Source organism: Fonsecaea erecta (genome assembly GCF_001651985.1).
Source record: "Fonsecaea erecta strain CBS 125763 chromosome Unknown Scaff1, whole genome shotgun sequence".
NCBI classification, from domain to species: Eukaryota; Fungi; Ascomycota; class Eurotiomycetes; order Chaetothyriales; family Herpotrichiellaceae; genus Fonsecaea; species Fonsecaea erecta.
Genome location: NW_017387244.1, coordinates 2,122,387 through 2,140,654, shown reverse-complemented (window position 1 = coordinate 2,140,654; position 18,268 = coordinate 2,122,387). Strand labels below are relative to the sequence as shown.

Here is an 18,268-nt window from a genome sequence, read left to right as displayed (position 1 = left end):
ACGAGAGGGCTTTTTATTCCCACCTCGTAATATGTAATGCAATGCAATGCTCCCCTCCGTAGCGTACCCCGTATCCCGTATATCCTAAGTGACCAGGTAGGTAGGTAGGTAGGTAGGTAGGTAGGTAGGTGCTCACTTACTGCACTTTTCTTTCGCGACAAAAGTCCCACCAGGGAGGACTGGGTGATTGATTGCTTGATTGACTGATTGCCCTGGATTTCGTCCTTTTGGATAGTACGAGGGGAGGGAATCTGAGCGGTCATCTTTGTCATAGCGGCCGTCACCAGGGCGCTTTGGTGCCCTTTTCAATGCGTATGAGTCGCATATGGTATCGACCCCCTGCTTGCTCGCCTGCTGACATATATATGTGGAGGGTTGAAATTAACATGTTAGTGCTTCGTACACATGGAATATTGTGCAGCTTATGTAGTTGTAAAGGACCCCAATTCGTGCACAGGCATCATGAAGGGGTTTCAAGGTCTGATTTATCATTCAATGGCCGTTTGTGCCCCTGTGCCCGTGCCCGTGCTTGGCCTTTTCTCCTCTCCTTGCCCTCCCTCCACGGACGAAAAAAAAAAGCTGCACCGTGCAAGCAACGTTCGTGAAAAACGCTAACGTCGAATCCGCGATAGGGATGACCGGTGAGTCTCCATTTTCCCGCCGCGAGCTGCCAATGAGCGTCGGCGGGACACGTCAACAAGAGCGCTATGTACTCGTTGTCTCGCGTGGCAGAAGGAGGATGGAAGGGAGTGTGATTCCCAGCGGAGGGGTTTGTATGTATATATAAAGCTGGTTTGATAACGATGTTTCTTTGCCCTCCCCCTCTATCAATCTGTGTTCGAAGAATCGGTAGTGCTCACTGTCTTCAGCAGCGCAAGGACGACCACTAGGAAACTTACTGCAACACGGTTGTTTCTATACGAATATCTTTTTTTGAGAACAAGACGTCCGCCGTCTCCAGCCTTCCGGTGAGCTTTGCTTGTTTCTGAGTGAGACCAGAAGAGAAGAGAAGAGAAGAAACCAAAGAAAAGAATGGCCGGCCCGATCAAGAAGGTCGTTGTGCTCGGGGTATGGAACTAACTTCCTCCTTACCCTCCTCCCTCCCTTCCTCTCTACGGGAAAAAATGAATATAGGAGGAAAATCTCCAGAGGCCCCCCCACTGACAAAGGTACATGACGCACCATCCAGGCGACAGGCAACGTCGGCAAGCCCATCGCCACCGCGCTGGCCGAGGCCGGGTACACGGTGACGGCGGCCTCGCGCACGCCCGGGCAGAAGTTCCCCGACGCGACGGGCATCGTCTCGGCCGTGGTCGACTACAGCTCGCCGGCGGAGCTCACGGCGCTCTTCACCGGCCAGGATGCCGTGGTCGAAGCCATCCCCCCCAACGCCCTGCACATGCAGGCGACCATCGTCGAAGCCTGCGTCGCCGCGGGCACCGTCCAGCGCATCATCACCCCGGATTTCGCGGGCGACACGTTCAACGAGCACATCACCGAGCTGCCACTGTATGTTCCCAAGGTGGAGGCGCAGAAGGTCCTGGAGGAGAAGGTGAAGGGCACCAACGTGACCTGGAGCGCGATTATTACGGGAGGGTGGTATGACTGGGGTGAGTATAGCCCGTCGTTTTCTCTCAGCTGCCCTTTTCCCTCAGTCTGAGCAGGAGGGGGGCTTTGAATGAATTGCTGTGGTCTCTTCCGTCCAGCAGCGGCTAACACTATCTTTACCACCTCGTGTGTCTTCTCCAGCCATTCCTCTTGGCTACTACTGGATCAATCCGCGCACCAACACCCTCGTGGTCTACGGCAGCGGCGACCAGCGCAACAGCATGTGCCGGGTGTCCACCGCCGCGAAGGCCGTGTGCGACGTGTTCCAGCAGCCCGAGAAATACGCCAACCGACCCGTCTACGTCGCCGACCACACCGTGAGCATGAACCAGCTGATCCCCATCCTCGAGGAGGTCAAGCCCGGTTGGCAGATCCAGAAGGTCGACCTGGACGAGTTCTTCGCCACCGCGAAGAAGATGTGGGACGAGGACACGGCGAAGGGCGTCGAGGTGCGCTTGCTGACTCCTGGTGAGTGATTCCAGCCCCTTCCGCTCCTCCAGTCTCTCTCCTCGCTGCATTGGTCAGACAAAACTTCTTCATCACTTACTCGCTCGATCTAGCGTATAACATGTTGGGAACCTACGGCATCTTCGAAGAGAACAACCGATACAACGCCGACTTCGAACACCTGATCGAGCCCGGGTCGGGGTATCAGAAAACGCTGGAGGACTTGAAGGAGGAGTTGAAGACGCTCGTTGCCTGAGAGTAGGCAACACGCTGAGAAACCACAGAGCTGGATTTCTGAGCGAGCTGAGTGGGTATTCTTCTAGCCGTACAGAGGAGAGACGAAGGGGGGAAAATAGAAATACAAAAAAAAGTAAGAAGAGTGGGAAAAAGATATAGAAGTCATGTGGGCTTACTGGTCTTCTTCATTGCCATGATATCACTCCTCTTTTTGTATCACGTACTCTTGAACGAGAAGAGGCAGCGAAGATGGCCAGACAGTCACAGTAGCTCCTTCGAGGCAAGTCCAATGCACGATATCAAGTAGAATTCGAGGTCATGTTGGTCAAATGACTCAATCAGTCAATCTCTCAATCATCATTGATGTACTTGTCGTAGACATCGGCGTACCACCGGGCGCCGACATCCCGATGACTGCGTATCTTGGTCCGCAGCTGGGCCTCGCCCCAGGTATCGTACTTGCCGCGGAGGAAGGGACTATCTATACGCTGACCCTCGTCGGACTCCCTTCCTCGTGTCCATGTCTTAGCGGCGTCAAAATGATCCCAGAGAGACTTGAGGTCGGCCTTGGTCAGGTCGGGCCGCACGCCCTGGAAGAAGGGCACGCTGTAGCGGTCGTAGTCCCCCGGCGGCAGCAGCACGCGGTGCGTGGTGGCCTTGCAGATGCCGTGGGTCACCACCTCAAAGGCTTGGCCCATGTTGACCACCACCGTGCCCGGGACGGGGGGTGCGTCCAGCCACACCCCATCTTTGGACAGCACCTGGAGCCCCGGGATCGACGGGTCCGACGCTTGCAGCAGGAACGTCATCCACCCGGAACTGTCCTTGTGAGGGCCGACGCCCTGCGTAGAAGAAGAAGAGGAGGACGACGACGACGATGACGACGACATGGGGCGGTAGTGCACGAGTTTGAGCCGGTCCTGTGGGCCCGTGAACCGCTCGAGACTATGTGGAGGCAAGTCGAGTGCCTCGGTGACCAGCTCGAGGAACCGCATCGCGAGATCCTGCATGGCCGCGACGTACGACTCGACGATCTCGCGAAATCTGGGCACCGTATCCTTCCCCGACTCGTCGAGCCACTGATTCGGGCCCTGGAGGCGAACATACAGCGGCTGAGTCGCCGCCGCCGCCCCCGCAGCATCACCTCCATACTTGTCGGGCAACTCGTTGGCGAACTCGAACTGCTCGCGCTGATCCCGGACGCGCGCCGTGATCTCCGATCCAAACTGGCTGTACCCCAAGAAATGGGGCGAGTTGACGAGGGCCACGGACTCCTTGACGGGGTCCGGAAGGGCGAAGAGACGCGGCAACGCGTCCACCAGGTCCTGCACGGTGGCCTCCCGAATGCCGTGGTGCGAGAGGTACAGGAAGCCCACCTCGAACAGCGCGTGGCGCAGATCTTGCAGCAGCTGCGGCCGCGTGGCTGAGTCGTCGGCTCGACGGACGTCGATGGTCGGGATGGACATGGCGGACTGGCGGGCTGACGAGCTGTGTGAAGATGCTAACGATGAATATATATATAAATAGTGTCGATCGTGAGAAAAGTTCGGAGATGGGTGTCTTTTCCAAAATGATGGATCCTACCCTTCTTGACCTGATTAGAGAGAGAGAGAGAGGCTTTCTCAACCGGCAGGCAACCTGGTTGCTTTCATATGTAGATACCTATGACAAACGGAGAGAAGAAGGCAGACATCAAGATACATTGAAATTTAACCCGCTTCAGGTGGAATGATTGTAGCACGCAATCGAAAAAAAGGAGTTCGTGTTATGTAAGCAGATCGGCCTCGAGTGACTGGTTTCCTCGGCCCAAGATGGCCGGCCATAGAAAGGAGACTATTATGTCCAGGGCGTGTCTAGAGCACGAGCACATGAAGGTCAGAGATAGAAACCACACAAGTAGAGGCGCGAGCTTATAGCAGAGGCGATCTGAGAGCGTGTCAACAGGTGGGATTTGGTTCCACAAAGCAGCTACACTTTGTATCTATGTATCCCTTTCCAAGACCTCTGCTCTTTGTCACGCCGTTGATACATCTCACATCCACCAGACCGTCGACTCTAACGGACACGTCTTGGACCGTCCCCTACCAACCGACTCGCTGCCGCAAGTTCGGTGGTCTGTTGCTCCCTCTGTCTCTCCAATTCCGCCATCTCCTCATCCCCTCCGCTTGCCTCGGCGTCGTCGTCTTCGTCGCTACTGCGACCTCCATCTCCCTCATCATCCACTCCCCCGTCTTCATCCTCAGACGGTCTCCTGCGTCTCTCAAAATCCTGTGCGTGGGCAGTTCCAATGATAGTCCCCACGCGTTGCAGGGCCCGCATGGCGGGTGTCCGCGGCGTGGTGGGAGGGCGTCGTTGGCGAAGCGACACGTCTCTCGAGGGTACGCTTTCGAGGTCCACGCCCGTGGCAACATGTTCTTCGGGCTCTGTAGGCTGTGGAGCGGTGGGGGTCTGGCGTCTCTGAACAGGGGAGACCATGCGTGAATCGGGTATGTCGTAGGGCAAAGGAATATCTCGAGAAGCACGGAATTTCCCAACGTTGTTGCAATGTTCGTTTTCGACCCGGAAGAGAGACCACATGCCTCTGCGGAGGGCCTCCGCCACCCCGACCCCGAAGGACATGAATGCGGAATGCTGAATGTCGGTCGTAAAGATAGCGTATAACACCCACTGTTGTCGAAGGATGACATCCGCCACGATGGCACAATAATACATCCACACTTGTTTGTAGGCAAGCCGCTCTCGGAGGAACGGGTACTTGTGGGTGAAGAAATCGCCCAAGCTCCAGTCCATAAACACATCCCACAAGGAGCAATATACTCCATTCACTAGCCCAAAGGTGACAAAGATGGCCCAAGTCGTGTGATTCATGTCGATCCGGTAGATGGACAGCGTCGCATAATAGGCGATGTTGCCGCAATACTTGAGACAGTTGGCGAGATGAGGGAACCAGTTCCGCGAATCGTAATATCGACGCAGACATTGTAGTGCTCGCCAAACCGCAGGAAGGGTGGTGAAGAAACCCAGCAGGCGTGAGTGGCTGGAGTTGCATTGTGGAGGGTTGTTCCACTCATTAACATAGAGGCAGAAGAAGAGTTCAATCTGCCCCATGGCGTAGGTTTCCGAACAGTACATGTCGCCCAGGTAGAAGTCTCGGAACTCCACCGGGTAAAATGGTGCACAGGCGAGCCTCAAGTTGGAGACGGCCCACCATTTCCTCGCGTGGTGATAGATAATGGGAAAAGGCAGAAATGTGATGAGGACGGTGAGGACGATGAGAAACAAAGGCCAATAGATGTAGAACCAATCGTACGAGTTCTGCCGAAAGTTGAGGTAGACAAATAGACCATTGAGGAAGAGGAAAAAGCAAGGGAGTTCCGCCAATTGTCGCCAGTCCAGGACATGTCGGGTGTCGTACTCGAAAATGAAGACGTAGTTGATGTGGTTTTTGTTCCACATTCTGCAGTCCAGAACGAACATCAAGAATAGAATTACAATGAGAAAGTATCCGCCGTATAGCTGCAGCAGGTAGCTGGTCTGCACAGTCATTCTGGGATCGTTCAGTCGAAACGCAGCGTCGACAAGACCGGCCACTCCAAAACAACAGCCCGCCGCCACATAAAGGCCGTTGCGGAACGCCACCGCCGAGTGATCTCCAGTACCAACCTTGGATCGCAGTTTCTTCACGGCGACCTTGTGGTTACCACGCTCAAAGTACCGAGCATATAGATCCTCGATGGCAATAAGGTGATTGTCGACGACGTCGCTCGTGACAAAGTAGGCGTTGTTGACTTTTTCCGTCATATATCGCAGTGGAGGTCTGGCTTGGACCGCCTTGTCGTACTTTTTGTTGATCTTGCGGAAACCAGTTTTGTTCAGAAGGGCATACGATTTGAGCAGTTCCAGTCCGCGGTAGAATTCCTGCAGCGCCAGCTTCAGCCTTTTCTTCGCGACCGAGTACTTGATTTCGCTATCGTGGTCGCGGCGCACGTAATCTTGCTTGGCTTCGTTGATTCTCTTTTGTGCTTGGGGCCCGGGAGGGGAACTCATTTGTGCCATGGCTTGACTGGTCTTCCCGATGGTTGACCGTCGACCCATGACATCTACTATTGGCTTGGGGAGACGGTGGCTGCTGCTTCCGTTGGGCTTTCCGTTTTCCTTGAGAGGACCATCAGATTGTTTCCGTATATCGTCCAGATGTGGCGGTTGCGTGCCGTCCTTGGAGTGTTTCGCCGTCAAAATTTCGGCTATTCTTCGATCCCTCATTTCGTGCAGTTGTGCCCTCAGCATCTGGAGACGTTCGGTCGCCTCGTCTTCCTTGGTCTTGTAGAAATCTTCGATCTTGGTGAGTTCTTTGTCCAAGAACGTGAAAAAATCGGCCTGTTTCTCGTCGACTTCTTGATACGCAGACAGCTGCATATCATTCACTGAGGCCTCGGTCAGATCACGGGGAGCGAACATCTTGCGGAATCTTTGCGACGCGGAGAGGGAGTTCATCCTGCCGGGCGGTCCAGAGAGAGATTGAGTTTTGCCTCCCTGTCGGGGCTTGAACATGGCCTTTGCTAAGCTTCCTGCAAAACTGTGCCTGGCGAGGGGAGGGTGGTGTGTCTGGCCAACGTGGTACGCATCTGGCGAAGCTGGAACCTGGGCGGGAGGGGGAAGTCGTGGAGTTGTGCCGTCAGATTTCGCTGTGTTCTCTGTGGGTGGGCGCGTCCGCTTAGGGGTCAATGCGGGATCTGGGAGTTCAAGAGCGGCCATCATGCCCGGTGTCTCATCTGGAGGTGTGCCTACAATGGATCCATAACTTATCATTCGCCGCGTCGATTGAGAGGGGTAAAGCGGCGTACTTTCTGGCAGTGTTCCTGCATTCTCCTCTTGGGCCGCGGGAATGTATATAGGCGGAGACGCCGCGAACAAAGTATGACTCTGGCGCTGAGATATTGGGGGTCTGTTGACCGGCTCCTCATCTTCGTCTTCGTCAGGCCCGATCTCTTCTATCTCGGCCAAGGACTGGCTCGGTGGCCGGTGAACGTTGAAGTCATAGTGTGTAAAGGGAGCACGCTGCTCCGAGAAGGCGTCGATATTGGCAGAGCGAGGTTCAGTGCCGGGTGTCTTCTGCAGGTTCCTGAGGGCCTTCGAGATGGCTTTGATCTTCTTCTTTCCCAGCTGCGAGCAACAGTCAGCATTGAGCGAAGCTATCCTTGCTGAGAGGGTGACAGGCCTTGTAATTCAAGTATTTGGCTCTCCATTCCGGCACAGCTTCTTCCTCCAATTCCCTGCCACGATCAGTGTCCCCGGTTCCCCTTCTGGGGGCAGGCTCTGAGGACTTACTTTGCGAACTTCATGGCGCGAGTTCAGGCCTTAGCCACAGCGCATCCTGCCTGTCTGCCACCTAGCCGTAGTCATCTACTACAAGGCCGGAACGACACGACCATCGACTGAAGAACAAAGAAAAAGGGTGTGGGGAGGGAGCCATGGGAAGATCGCGAGGGCGGAGAAAGCGAGGGAAACTGGTGAGAAAGTTGCATATGCGCGGCGTCATCGGGGCATAGGCGACATCTCGGCTTGATAGGTCGACAACCCGCGTCTGTCTGCGCACGTGCGTCGTCCATACGACCACCTTCCTTTCTGCTGCTCCTGGCTACAATGGCCGCTCAAACTCAATCTGAGAGGCACTCGGATAGGTACAGTACCTACAGTATAAGAGGCAAGTCAACAGATGACTACCGCTGGGAGGACATCCGCTCTTCCAGGCTCCAAGGTAGTTCCTTGAGAATTCTTAGTATTGATTTAACCTCCTTCTGATATGTACATATCGAATGATTCTTGTTCAGAATCAACCACGCCATTTTCAATGCCTATATAGTCCTTGAACAGTTGCCACGCCATGGAGAAAGTCAGGCTGTGGGTAGAGTGGACCCTGGCCTGATGTCTGCTCGTGTAGCGGTTCGAAGTGTCTTGTGAACCTTTCTTCCTGTTCAAATTCGGCCTTCGTTGGAGTAACTCGCAGACTGCCTATTCTCTGCTCTGCTGCACATCCTCTCTCAATTGCTCTTTCTTCCTGCCTTCGCCCGTCTGCCTCCTCACCAAACCACTCTTCGAAATGTCCGGGTACTCATCATGGGCATTCCGTCCCAAAGCACATGTACCAAGATTATGTTTAACCATACGAAATCTGCGCGTGAGGCTCACCAGGGGCCATGAAATTGGTCTCCGGGTTGCCCGTCTCCTTTGCCGCGCTGCAGCGAGCCATTGTCGGTGAACTAGAGTATCATTAGCATTTTGATGAATATAGAACAAAGGAACAAGGGTGTTGATGAGACATACCTTCTTGAGATCACATCAGTCTGATAGAAGTCTTTGATGGGCAACTCCAGCTTCTGTCCCGAAGCCTTTGAGCCCTTGTTCGCATCCACAAGTTGCACTTTACTTAAGCCCGTCAAGGTTTGCGGCTCGAGGGTGTCGTATCTCCTGAGTGCCGGCGAGATCTCTTCTAGACGATCTCTCAACACCTCCAGGTCGTCATATGGTAACGGGGCGCCCAGGAATTCGGAAGCCGCTCGAATGATCTTCCAGTCCGTCCGCGCCGCGCCGGGTATCGCGACGGCAGAGCGAGTAAGTTGTACACGCCCCTCAGTGTTTACGTAAGTGCCGGACTTCTCGGTGTACGCACAACCAGGAAGAATGACATCCGCCAGCTGGGCACCAGTCTCGCCGTGGTGGCCTTGGTAAACCACAAAGGCGTCCTTAGGAATGTCGGCCTCAGAGACCTCATCCGCGCCTAACAACCAGACCATCTTGGCCTTGGTCTCGGCAACTTTCTGAGATGGAACGGTGAAGCCGACCTCATAAGCTCCTGCTCTGGAGGCCGCTCGCTGAAGGACATTGTACCCTTGCCACTCAGAGGTGTTGAAGTTGGCCTGGTGCTTGTCCACGAAGGAACCGACCGTCTCGAAGATCGCTGCTGCATCCGGGTGCTCGGCGACTGCGCTGCCTACTATGATCATAGGCCTCTTGGCTTCCGCCAATTTCTTGCCGAAGTCACCAGACAGAGCTTTCTTTATTGCTGCAGCATCCGTGCCCAAATGCTCATATTCAAAGGTGCTCTCAAATGGCTCACCAATATACCCAATGTCGAGTGGTGACCGCAGCCATTGTTTGCGAATGCGGGCGTTGAGCACAGCCGCCTCCCAACGAGGATTGCTTCCGATGATAAGCATGCTGGTAGCTTCTTCAATACCCCAGATTCTGGAGTTGAAGAGGTAATTTCCCCGGACGTCGACACCGTGGGCAATTGGCGAGCCGCCTCCAGGTTGGTCAAGAGCGAGGTTCTCGGAGTTCAGTTTATTGGCCAGGTCTTTCATGGCGACTAAGGATTCTGTCTCGACCAAGTGACCGGCAATGGCTTTGAACTCGTTCTCGCCAGGCTGGATCCGCATGTATGCGTTGCCGATTTCTGTTAGAGCTTGTTCCCAAGTAGCTGGAAGGAATTTATCATCCCTTCGGATCAATGGTGTCGTCAACCGCTGCGTCTTCAGCCCGTCAAGAGCAAAGCGGGTCTTATCATCGATCCATTCTTCGTTGACGTCGTCGTTCAGTCTGGGTAGGATTCTCTTGACTTCCAGACCTCTGGCGTCCACCCGGATATTTGAGCCCAGGGCATTCAGGACGTCGATTGACTCGAATTTGGTAAGTTCCCAAGGTCGATAGCTGAACGCTCCCGGTTTTGGCAAGAGAGCACCGACGGGGCACAGGTCAGCCACGTTCCCTGAGAGTTCAGTGTCCAAGTTCCTTTCCAGATATGTGCCGATTTCTAGTCCATTGCCTCTGCCGGTAGATCCTAGCTCCGGTGCCCCAGCGATCTCATTGGCGAACCGAATACATCTTGTGCAGTGAATGCATCTGTTCATCGAAGTCTTGATCAAGGGGCCAATGTTCTTGTCCTCAACGGCACGCTTGCCAGTAACCTCGTGGAAGCGGCCGCGATCGGCACCGTATCTCATAGACTGATCCTGTAAATCACATTGGCCGCCCTGGTCGCAAATAGGGCAATCTAACGGGTGGTTGGCCAGCAGGAACTCCATGATACCTTCTCTTGCTTTGTGGGTCATCGGTGAATCGGTCTTGACAACCATACCCGGTTGGACGGGCCACGCGCAGGATGCGACAGGTTTGGGGACTCGTTCGACTTCGACTAGGCACATACGACAGTTTCCGGCGATGAGGAGTTTTCTAGGCAATGAAGAGTGAGCACCCAGCGGCGTCCTGTGCGGGTCTTTGGGAGGGAACCAGGACGTACTCATGGTAACAGTATCGCGGAATTGTCACACCCGCCTTTTCACAAGCTTGGATCAAGGCTGATCCAGCCTCTATCGACACCTTCTTTCCATCGATGGTGAGTTCGACTTCGGCGTTTCGTCTGGCCGAGGATGTAAACGTCCTGGTCGCCGCTTGTCGTGTGGTTGAGGTCAGCGAAGGTCTTGTGCGCCCTGCGGCGCGGAGAAGCTGAGACCGCATTCTGTCACAACCCGTCGAGCAGGTCCCAGCTCTACAATTCGGAGGCAGTGTGGTTGAGATGAATATGGTGGCGTCGACAAGAAGCTCTTGAAGTTTCGCGGGTTGCAGCTTTCATTGACGACAGCATGGTGCCCACCAATCACATCGCGAGTATTACTGGCTCTGCGATACGGTAGATCATATGCCGCAAATATGCAACCCGCCCAGAATTAGCTGCCCAAACTGAGCATGTAGAGAGCAATCCATACAACCATGTCTCATTTACAGCCCAGGATCTTCTAAACCGATTCAAATGCTTAAGACGAAGCGAGCTGGGTATCTAAAGTTCATGAAACAAGGCTGCCCCTGACCACCGAGGCAGGCCATGATGTGTGTCCTCCTTCTGTCCCTCATTCCCTCGAAAACCATTCTCTCACCTTCCTCCTCCAAGCTCCAAATGTCTGTATGGACACAACATAGGAGTACATCATCGTCTTGAACGGGATCCAGGCCAGCCACCCCTTGGTGAGATCCTTGCCCATTTCCTCGGCGGCCCCATCAATCATGGCCACCAGAAACGCCACGGGTCCTTCCGTACTGAACATGCCCTGCTTATTCGACATCGTCTTTCTCTGATATCTCTCTGCCCGGGGGAACATGTTCTCTTCGTACTGGCGCACCACTTCATCCACGTTGCTCTGATCCTTCAGCGCTTTCTCAAGTGCTTCGGCCAGCTCGAGCGAATCTTTCATTGCCTTGTTCACCCCTTCGCCAGCAAACGGAGTCATCAGACTTGCAGCGTCTCCAATCAGCGTATATCCCTTCTTGTGATCCCAGGTATGTCCGACAGGTAACTCGTAGAGCGCCGAAGCACGGAATCTGGAGCTGGCGCGGATCAGTTCTTTCTGTTGGCGTGTCCAGTCGTGGTAATTTTCCAGGATTTTGTCCTTCAGTTTTTCCTCGTTGTCACCATAAGCACTCATTGTATCGGTCGCCCAGCTCTCTCTGTCTTCCTTTTTAACCCAAGTCCCGATCCTGATGGACTCGTCACCCATTCTCTGCGCAGTTAAAGACCTTCCGTCGGAGTAGGAAAAATAGCTGCCCCTGCCAACCATCTTGGACAGCTTTGGGTGTTCCTCATTCGGTTTTAAGATACGGCTTTCGAAGCCACAGATGCCCGAATAGCGTGGCCTCACGTCTGTCAAGACGTTTCGAACCTTAGACCACGCCCCATCGGCGCCGACGACCAGATCATACGGCCCGGCGGTCGAGCCATCGCGAAAGCTCAGGGTGCCGGTCTCAGGGTCAACCGACTGCAGCGTCTTGCCCCATTTCACCCAGTCGCTCTCAACACTCTCCAATAGCATTTCCTTCAAGATCTCTCGATCTATTTCAGGTCTCTCATAGTCCAATTGCGACTTTCCAGCCTTGACTTTGGGTTGATTCTTGAGGTGGATGATAACCGTATCGTTCTTGTCGGCGATGAATAGTTCCTCACCATCGTAGCGGAGGTGTTTGAGCGCCTCCTCCCATAACCCAGCCTTTCTCAGGGCAGCAAGACCGGTGTCCGTGTGTAAGTCGAGCGAGCCACCCTGGAAGGATCGAGATGTGGGACTTGCGTCCTTTTCGAAGATGGTGATGGAGATGTCGACGGAGGCAACCTGGAGTAGGCGGGCAAGCGTGAGACCTGCGGGACCTGCACCGATGATGGCGAGACTGAACGGCATCGTGGTGAAGATTTCCCGACCGAGCTTGAGTTGACGAGTGGTGTCCCTCTGTGCCGGGTCGAACTGATGGTTTATTAAATCCTAAAACGATGTTGTTGAAGTAAAAAAGCTGGTTACGTCGGTCTGGACTAGTTCAGGATGTCCCTCATGCTTCTTTTAAGTCGCGCAGAGGGTGTTGGTGCCAGAAAATTGGTCGCTGCTGCCTGTCGGCGTTGATGTTCAATAGTGTCGCACTTGTGGTCGGTACCTGTGTAAGGTTTCGTGATGGGCGAGACACCGAGCACTCAGCTTAGCTATTATATTCTGAGACTTACCGTTATTTTAATTAATGGCTCAATCCATGACACAATGGACGACGAGCAACATCCTACCTCCTACTGACGACTGGGGCCCGACAGCCTCTTGACCCAGCGAAATGTATTAATTCGTGGGCTCTATTCCTCCCTCTGGAATTGCAAGGGTCGGGCCCGTGGATGTTGTATGCCGCCGTATCGAGCCTGAGGAAATACGAGGACACGAGGACACCGCCGGACCTACATATGCCGTCTGCGCAGTGGCCAAATTGGCACCCTCGGGCCCGCGCCACACCTGTTGCGGCCGAGGTCAGTGCCCCATCCCCGGTATCCGATAGGTGTTATCTGAATGACGAGGGCGGTTGTTGTGACAGCATCGCGCGACTTTCCAGAAACAGGGTTACTGTGCGAAGAAGCGTCGTCATGGAAAAGTCTCTTCGTATAATGGCTTGATCGTGCGTGGTATTCAGGAAGGTTGGCTGGATACAGATACTTGGTTCTAGGAGCTCTTGTGCCCACGGAAGGTCTATGCCATAAATGCCCCAAAGCCAAACATGGCAGCAATCCCCAGCTTGCCATCTACACTATTTCTTTTTTGTATCGAGGTACCCGCGCCCGAATGGGTCGGAGACGAGCCAGGTTGGCCTGAGCTGTGCGATCCATTACTATAAGTGCTGGCTGTCGGGCATCCCGAGCCATTGCACTTCGCAGCGAGTTCCGTGCTGGGCACAAACGTCTTGACCGGTCTGGTGCTGTTCCTCAATGGTTTGCCATTGACGTCGAGGCTTTCGACCAAACTCCAAGGATAGTACTTGGGTGCAGTGTACATGGTTTCAAACCCATTTCTGTGGACGGTGCCGACAACATCCCAAGGCCCGTTACGCGATGAGCTCGAGTAAACACGCCATTGTGCGACTTGCGTCGCGCCATTCCAGCTCATCCAGTACGATGTCGGTGCACTCGTGTTGTGTGCATACGTGTACAGAGCAGGTGCATCAGTGGGACTGGAGGTGAAATTGTACTTGAAAGCGCGGTAGTGCATTGACCCTTCTGTAGCGAAGTGTCCCTGCTGGACCATTCGCCCATCAGGTGCGTACTCGGAAATAAACGCATTCTTACCCCATCCCATGAAAACGTTCGAGGTCGACCAATCTTGATTGCTTCCAAGGACCTGCAGATTACCTTGTGACGGGGAGATGAATTGGTATGGCGCAATAAATCTTTTAAGCAGTGTGACGGAGTTCGTGGTATGGTCCAGCTTCAAAACCAGGCCAGAGGAGTAGCGGGCAGTTTGGTTGTAGCCATTTGAAGCATTGTCAAACAACGAGACGATGGTGGTGGTTTGGTTCTCTTCGAGGAACCTCGCATCATGCTGGAAACTGAAATTGAGGCCCGGTGGGAAGCTGAAATCGGAGGCTATACCGCCCAGCCGCCAAATGATGTGGCCATCCTGTCCAGATACCTTGTATAGGGTACAGGTGTGGCGCGAAGATACCAAATAGTCCCCGTCGGCATTCTGATCGACGCTGTTGATATGGAAATAGTCCCAGGGGCTTGTCGGTCCGAATCCATCTCCCGAAACCTCTGTCGTATCCGGCAGCACAAAGGTTTCATTGGGAAGAACGTGGTCCAAGGCGGACCATTCAAAGATCAATCGATTCGTTCCAATCTCAATACGTTGAAAGAAGTTGTTCATGATCCAACCCTGCCCTGACGTGATATTGTATGCCGACAGGTCATAGTGCTCGGGGTTGTAGAGCGTAAAAAGAGACGACCCGTCGGGAAGGACGTTGAATTCATGCTCGTCAAAATTGGCCACGCCCGCTTGTGAGTGGATCGAGGTTTTGGTGGTGAAAGTGTCGTCCAGGACTACCGCGTAGCCTCGAACATAACCGACATTCTGACCGCCGGTTATGTAGCAGAGGTTGTCTGTCCCATTGATCGAGCAAAGGTGGAAGTTGTGGCTCGGGCCACCGCCGGTCGAGCCATATCCCGAATACACCAAGTTCTGGCACGGATCAGTTTCTCCTCCCTCTTACATTTGTGGCATGCGGAACTGACCCCTCTGTTGTCGTAGATGTAGATAGCCTCTTGAAACGTCTGGTATGGACCCAGGAAAATATATCCTGGGGTGACCGCATCTTCGTCGAAAAGAGAGATGTTCAGGAAAGGTGCGTAGATGTCGGGTCTCTGTCACGCTCGTCAGTAACAGCTCGGTCGTGAGAAACCAGACAGACTTACAGATTTGTATTGAGACAATGGGCCCGTGCCGTTCGTGGCTATTGACACCTGACCCTGCGCTTGTGCGCTGGGGAAGGTACATGATGCCAAAAGCGCAGTCAGAACAAGTCTAATGGTAGATGTCATGGCGGAGAAGTGAGGCGTCTAAGTCCGTCGAGGCGCCCACTCACATCAACCCGAGCAAGTCGACTTCAATCTGAACACGAGAACTCCTGGCTGAGTTATTGGAGGGGGATCAAGTTCCCATTGCCTGCAAAGAGAACCATCCATCGTTTGCAGTCCAGGACACCGGGGAACTTACTCTGAAGGATCTTCTCCACCAATGACGCACCGTTGCATTTGAGCATTTTTAGCAAGGAGAGAGCTGCAGGTGCCTGGAACCGCAATTGGACTAAATGTGAATTAATTAACAAGGATTGACCATTGAGCAGCCAGAAGCAGACAACACTTGTGCCGCCAGCCTTGACCGGTTGACCCTACATATAAAACTCCCCCTAAGATACTACCCCGTATTCGAACATACCCGGACTGAGGTCGAGGTCTACAAGCTATTGCGAAGGCTGACGGTCGCATTACATGTCTCGAGGATACACGTCCTGGGTATTTAACAGGTAAATTAGTCCCTCCCAATACGTATGCCTCAGGAAAACCAGATTCCCCGGCTAGAGATTAATCGATATTCACTTCCTTATCAAGGAAAAGACAGCACAACACGATGATATTCGAGTTTCATGGCGACTTCATCGCCGGTTTCAGCGTCACGCCCTATTTAACGTGAGATTTTGTTTGCAACCATGAGCGTCAAGGATATGGCTATACCTAGATCGACTTTGCCAAATGAACCAGATCCTACTTTTCGCACAAAGTGGTACCCTGCCCCCGATGGCTATATTTCGCACACGTTGTACAAAGCCGTCTATGCTGTCGTCGTTACAATCGATATCCATCCGTGGGGGCACCAGTGGTTTACTCATGACAGTTTGATCTTCGGCTACTGGCTATACTTTCCTCTAGGCGAATCAATACTAAGATGGCCATCTCCAGCTTTGTGTGCATCATCTCACTGCGCTTCTCACTCCTAGAGGAGAGTCAGAGTATCATATGACCAAGACAAAGGCATTTGAGATGACGAGCGACAAAGAGACATTCGTCACGGCCTCCCTCAACGTCGGCGACCTTGCGAAAAAAGAGCGGGACAATACATTGCCCATGCTAACAAGGTGGCCCGCCAGATGCCTGTACCGGACCCCAACACCAGCCTGACAGCCAGCTGCACATCCCAGTGGACGGCCGTTGTCACCGGAACAGATACCACTGAAGACGAGCCATCACCTCGCTGACACTCAAATGTATTTGTTCAGAACAGGGATCCCGCTTGTCTAGGGAGGTTACTTCTCGTCGCGTGCCCATCTTGCAGAACGTTCCCCTCGTCTGACATCACGCCAGATAGATCGGGTCTCACGACGGCGTTCTGGCGCCGAATAGTCTCAGATGGCTTTTACACCTCCTTGCGGAGGGCATCTAGTCTGTGATGCAACGGGGAGATTCAGCAAGGGGTTCAAAACCAAACTATGGCCACCTTATTTTCCTACCGCTCGCCTCCAAGCAATTCCAGTATCAACCAGGTCCTACAAGCCACAACCCGTTGTGCATACGACATGATGACGGGTTGTCGGGTGGCTACCCCTTCCATTTTATTTTGACGTTCTCTTATGTAGCAGAATACAGCTAGGAGGCCGAACCTTCGGCCTGTGTTGGGGTTTCTCCCTCAACTGGTTTCTGCCCTAGGATAACAAATCTAGGATATGATTAGTGGACAGGAGAGAAACGGCCGCAAAGACAAGGCACCGGGCCACTTACAACGGCCAGTAGCTGTGAACAGTGCGTTCTCTCGCCTCTCTTCGGCAGTCTGTGAGTAAGTTCTCGAGCTCGTCAAGCGAGTACCCGAGGAGCTCCGTGAATATCTTCAGACTCAGGCCTTGGATGCCGTCGAGGATGTTAACGAGACCGAACATCCCAGCTTGTCGAAGTTGAGGATCTTTGGGCCAGGGACCTATGGGCATTTTGTACCTGCGGCAGGCAACATTTACAAAACCTGCGGTGCGCATCTGCTCCACCACGAGCTCGGGTTGGCAGAATCCTCCCAGGTTGATCATTTCCATTCCTCTGGTCCATTCACGTTCCCAGAAGCTGAGCCGACTGCTCGGAGGGATAGTTCCATCGTCACTTCGACGATTGTAGTCAAATTCCTGGCATTCGACCCACCCGCCGGGGTTGAGGCATTGAAATGCCTGTTCGAAGAAATGAGGCCAACTGCGCAAAGTGAAGTCGTTCATGATCCTGCTGTGGACCAGGTCAAATTTGAGAGGGAATGCCCACTCTTCGTCGGCATCTGCAATCTCGAAGCTCAAGTTTGGCGTCACAAAATTCGGCTGAATGGGACTCAGATCAGTGCCGACAACAGTTGCCCCGGGATATGCTTCAGCAGCCTCCATCGCCCATGTACCCGTTCCCGTTCCGATATCGAGAATTCTCCGTGGATGGGGAATCGGGGCGAAGAACAAATTGTTCCTCAACGACAGACGGACAGCGTGGTAGGTGATGTCAATTCTGTCCTGCTCCGACTCGTCATTGGGCATCAGGTATTTGCCACGATGGAAGGAATGATACGTTCGATTATACAGCCTCTCATACTCATAGATGCTGGCCGTCACCGACTGTGTCGTAGATTCCTGGTCCCAATATCCGGAATCCGTCTCGCCCAGTGCCGAGTGGGTATCATCATTCTGGTTCAGTCACTCGTAAATAGATCTTTTCCCACAAGATCTCTAGCGCCATTGACCTACCATATGATCACTAATTGCTTCCAAGGCACTGTCACTGCCAGAGACTGACATTTGAGGGAGCAAGGAGATCTTTGTACGGCGGCGAGCTTTGAGAGTGGGGGGTTCGGTGAAATGGGAGCAGAGTCTTCATATTTTGAACCAGCAGGGCAACTCAAGGGACATTTCGGAAAAGAAGCGACAGCCAGACCGGGAGGCGAAAGACGGGCAAGAAAAGGACACAAGGGCATCCCCGTCCATGGCTCGTTTTCTCTGCCTCCAACAACACCATGACAGGTGTGTGAACAACCCGTCAAGTCACCAATTGGGTGGCCCGATCCAGCTCTTTTACCAATTCTCTAGTTCCTCACCAGCCCGTCCCGGAACTGAGCTGCCCCGG

The 18,268-nt window shown here is 53.6% G+C and overlaps 7 protein-coding genes across 7 annotated transcripts; 1 reads left to right on the top strand and 6 right to left on the bottom strand.

Moving 5' to 3' along the window:
- Positions 1-1,032: 1,032 nt before the first annotated feature.
- On the top strand, positions 1,033-2,311 carry AYL99_00747 (hypothetical protein; the record flags this gene model as incomplete). The annotated part of the gene is made up of 4 exons (XM_018832263.1): positions 1,033-1,068; positions 1,190-1,610; positions 1,750-2,076; positions 2,169-2,311. The coding sequence occupies 4 exons, from the start codon at positions 1,033-1,035 to the stop codon at positions 2,309-2,311; spliced, it is 927 nt and encodes a 308-aa protein (XP_018698142.1).
- Positions 2,312-2,642: 331 nt separating this feature from the next.
- On the bottom strand, positions 2,643-3,758 carry AYL99_00746 (hypothetical protein; the record flags this gene model as incomplete). Its single annotated transcript, XM_018832262.1, has 1 exon — positions 2,643-3,758. The coding sequence occupies one exon, from the start codon at positions 3,756-3,758 to the stop codon at positions 2,643-2,645; it is 1,116 nt and encodes a 371-aa protein (XP_018698141.1).
- A 589-nt stretch (positions 3,759-4,347) lies between these two features.
- AYL99_00745 (hypothetical protein) lies at positions 4,348-7,634 on the bottom strand (the record flags this gene model as incomplete). The annotated part of the gene is made up of 3 exons (XM_018832261.1): positions 4,348-7,455; positions 7,547-7,565; positions 7,621-7,634. The coding sequence occupies 3 exons, from the start codon at positions 7,632-7,634 to the stop codon at positions 4,348-4,350; spliced, it is 3,141 nt and encodes a 1,046-aa protein (XP_018698140.1).
- An 815-nt stretch (positions 7,635-8,449) lies between these two features.
- Positions 8,450-10,806, bottom strand: AYL99_00744 (NADH-ubiquinone oxidoreductase 78 kDa subunit, mitochondrial; the record flags this gene model as incomplete). Its single annotated transcript, XM_018832260.1, has 3 exons — positions 8,450-8,552; positions 8,617-10,521; positions 10,589-10,806. 3 exons carry the CDS (start codon positions 10,804-10,806, stop codon positions 8,450-8,452), a joined length of 2,226 nt encoding a protein of 741 aa, XP_018698139.1.
- Positions 10,807-11,195: 389 nt separating this feature from the next.
- On the bottom strand, positions 11,196-12,512 carry AYL99_00743 (hypothetical protein; the record flags this gene model as incomplete). Its single annotated transcript, XM_018832259.1, has 1 exon — positions 11,196-12,512. The coding sequence occupies one exon, from the start codon at positions 12,510-12,512 to the stop codon at positions 11,196-11,198; it is 1,317 nt and encodes a 438-aa protein (XP_018698138.1).
- Positions 12,513-13,331: 819 nt separating this feature from the next.
- AYL99_00742 (hypothetical protein) lies at positions 13,332-15,172 on the bottom strand (the record flags this gene model as incomplete). The annotated part of the gene is made up of 3 exons (XM_018832258.1): positions 13,332-14,813; positions 14,867-14,995; positions 15,047-15,172. The coding sequence occupies 3 exons, from the start codon at positions 15,170-15,172 to the stop codon at positions 13,332-13,334; spliced, it is 1,737 nt and encodes a 578-aa protein (XP_018698137.1).
- Positions 15,173-16,902: 1,730 nt separating this feature from the next.
- AYL99_00741 (hypothetical protein) lies at positions 16,903-17,943 on the bottom strand (the record flags this gene model as incomplete). The annotated part of the gene is made up of 2 exons (XM_018832257.1): positions 16,903-17,832; positions 17,893-17,943. The coding sequence occupies 2 exons, from the start codon at positions 17,941-17,943 to the stop codon at positions 16,903-16,905; spliced, it is 981 nt and encodes a 326-aa protein (XP_018698136.1).
- Positions 17,944-18,268: the final 325 nt, after the last annotated feature.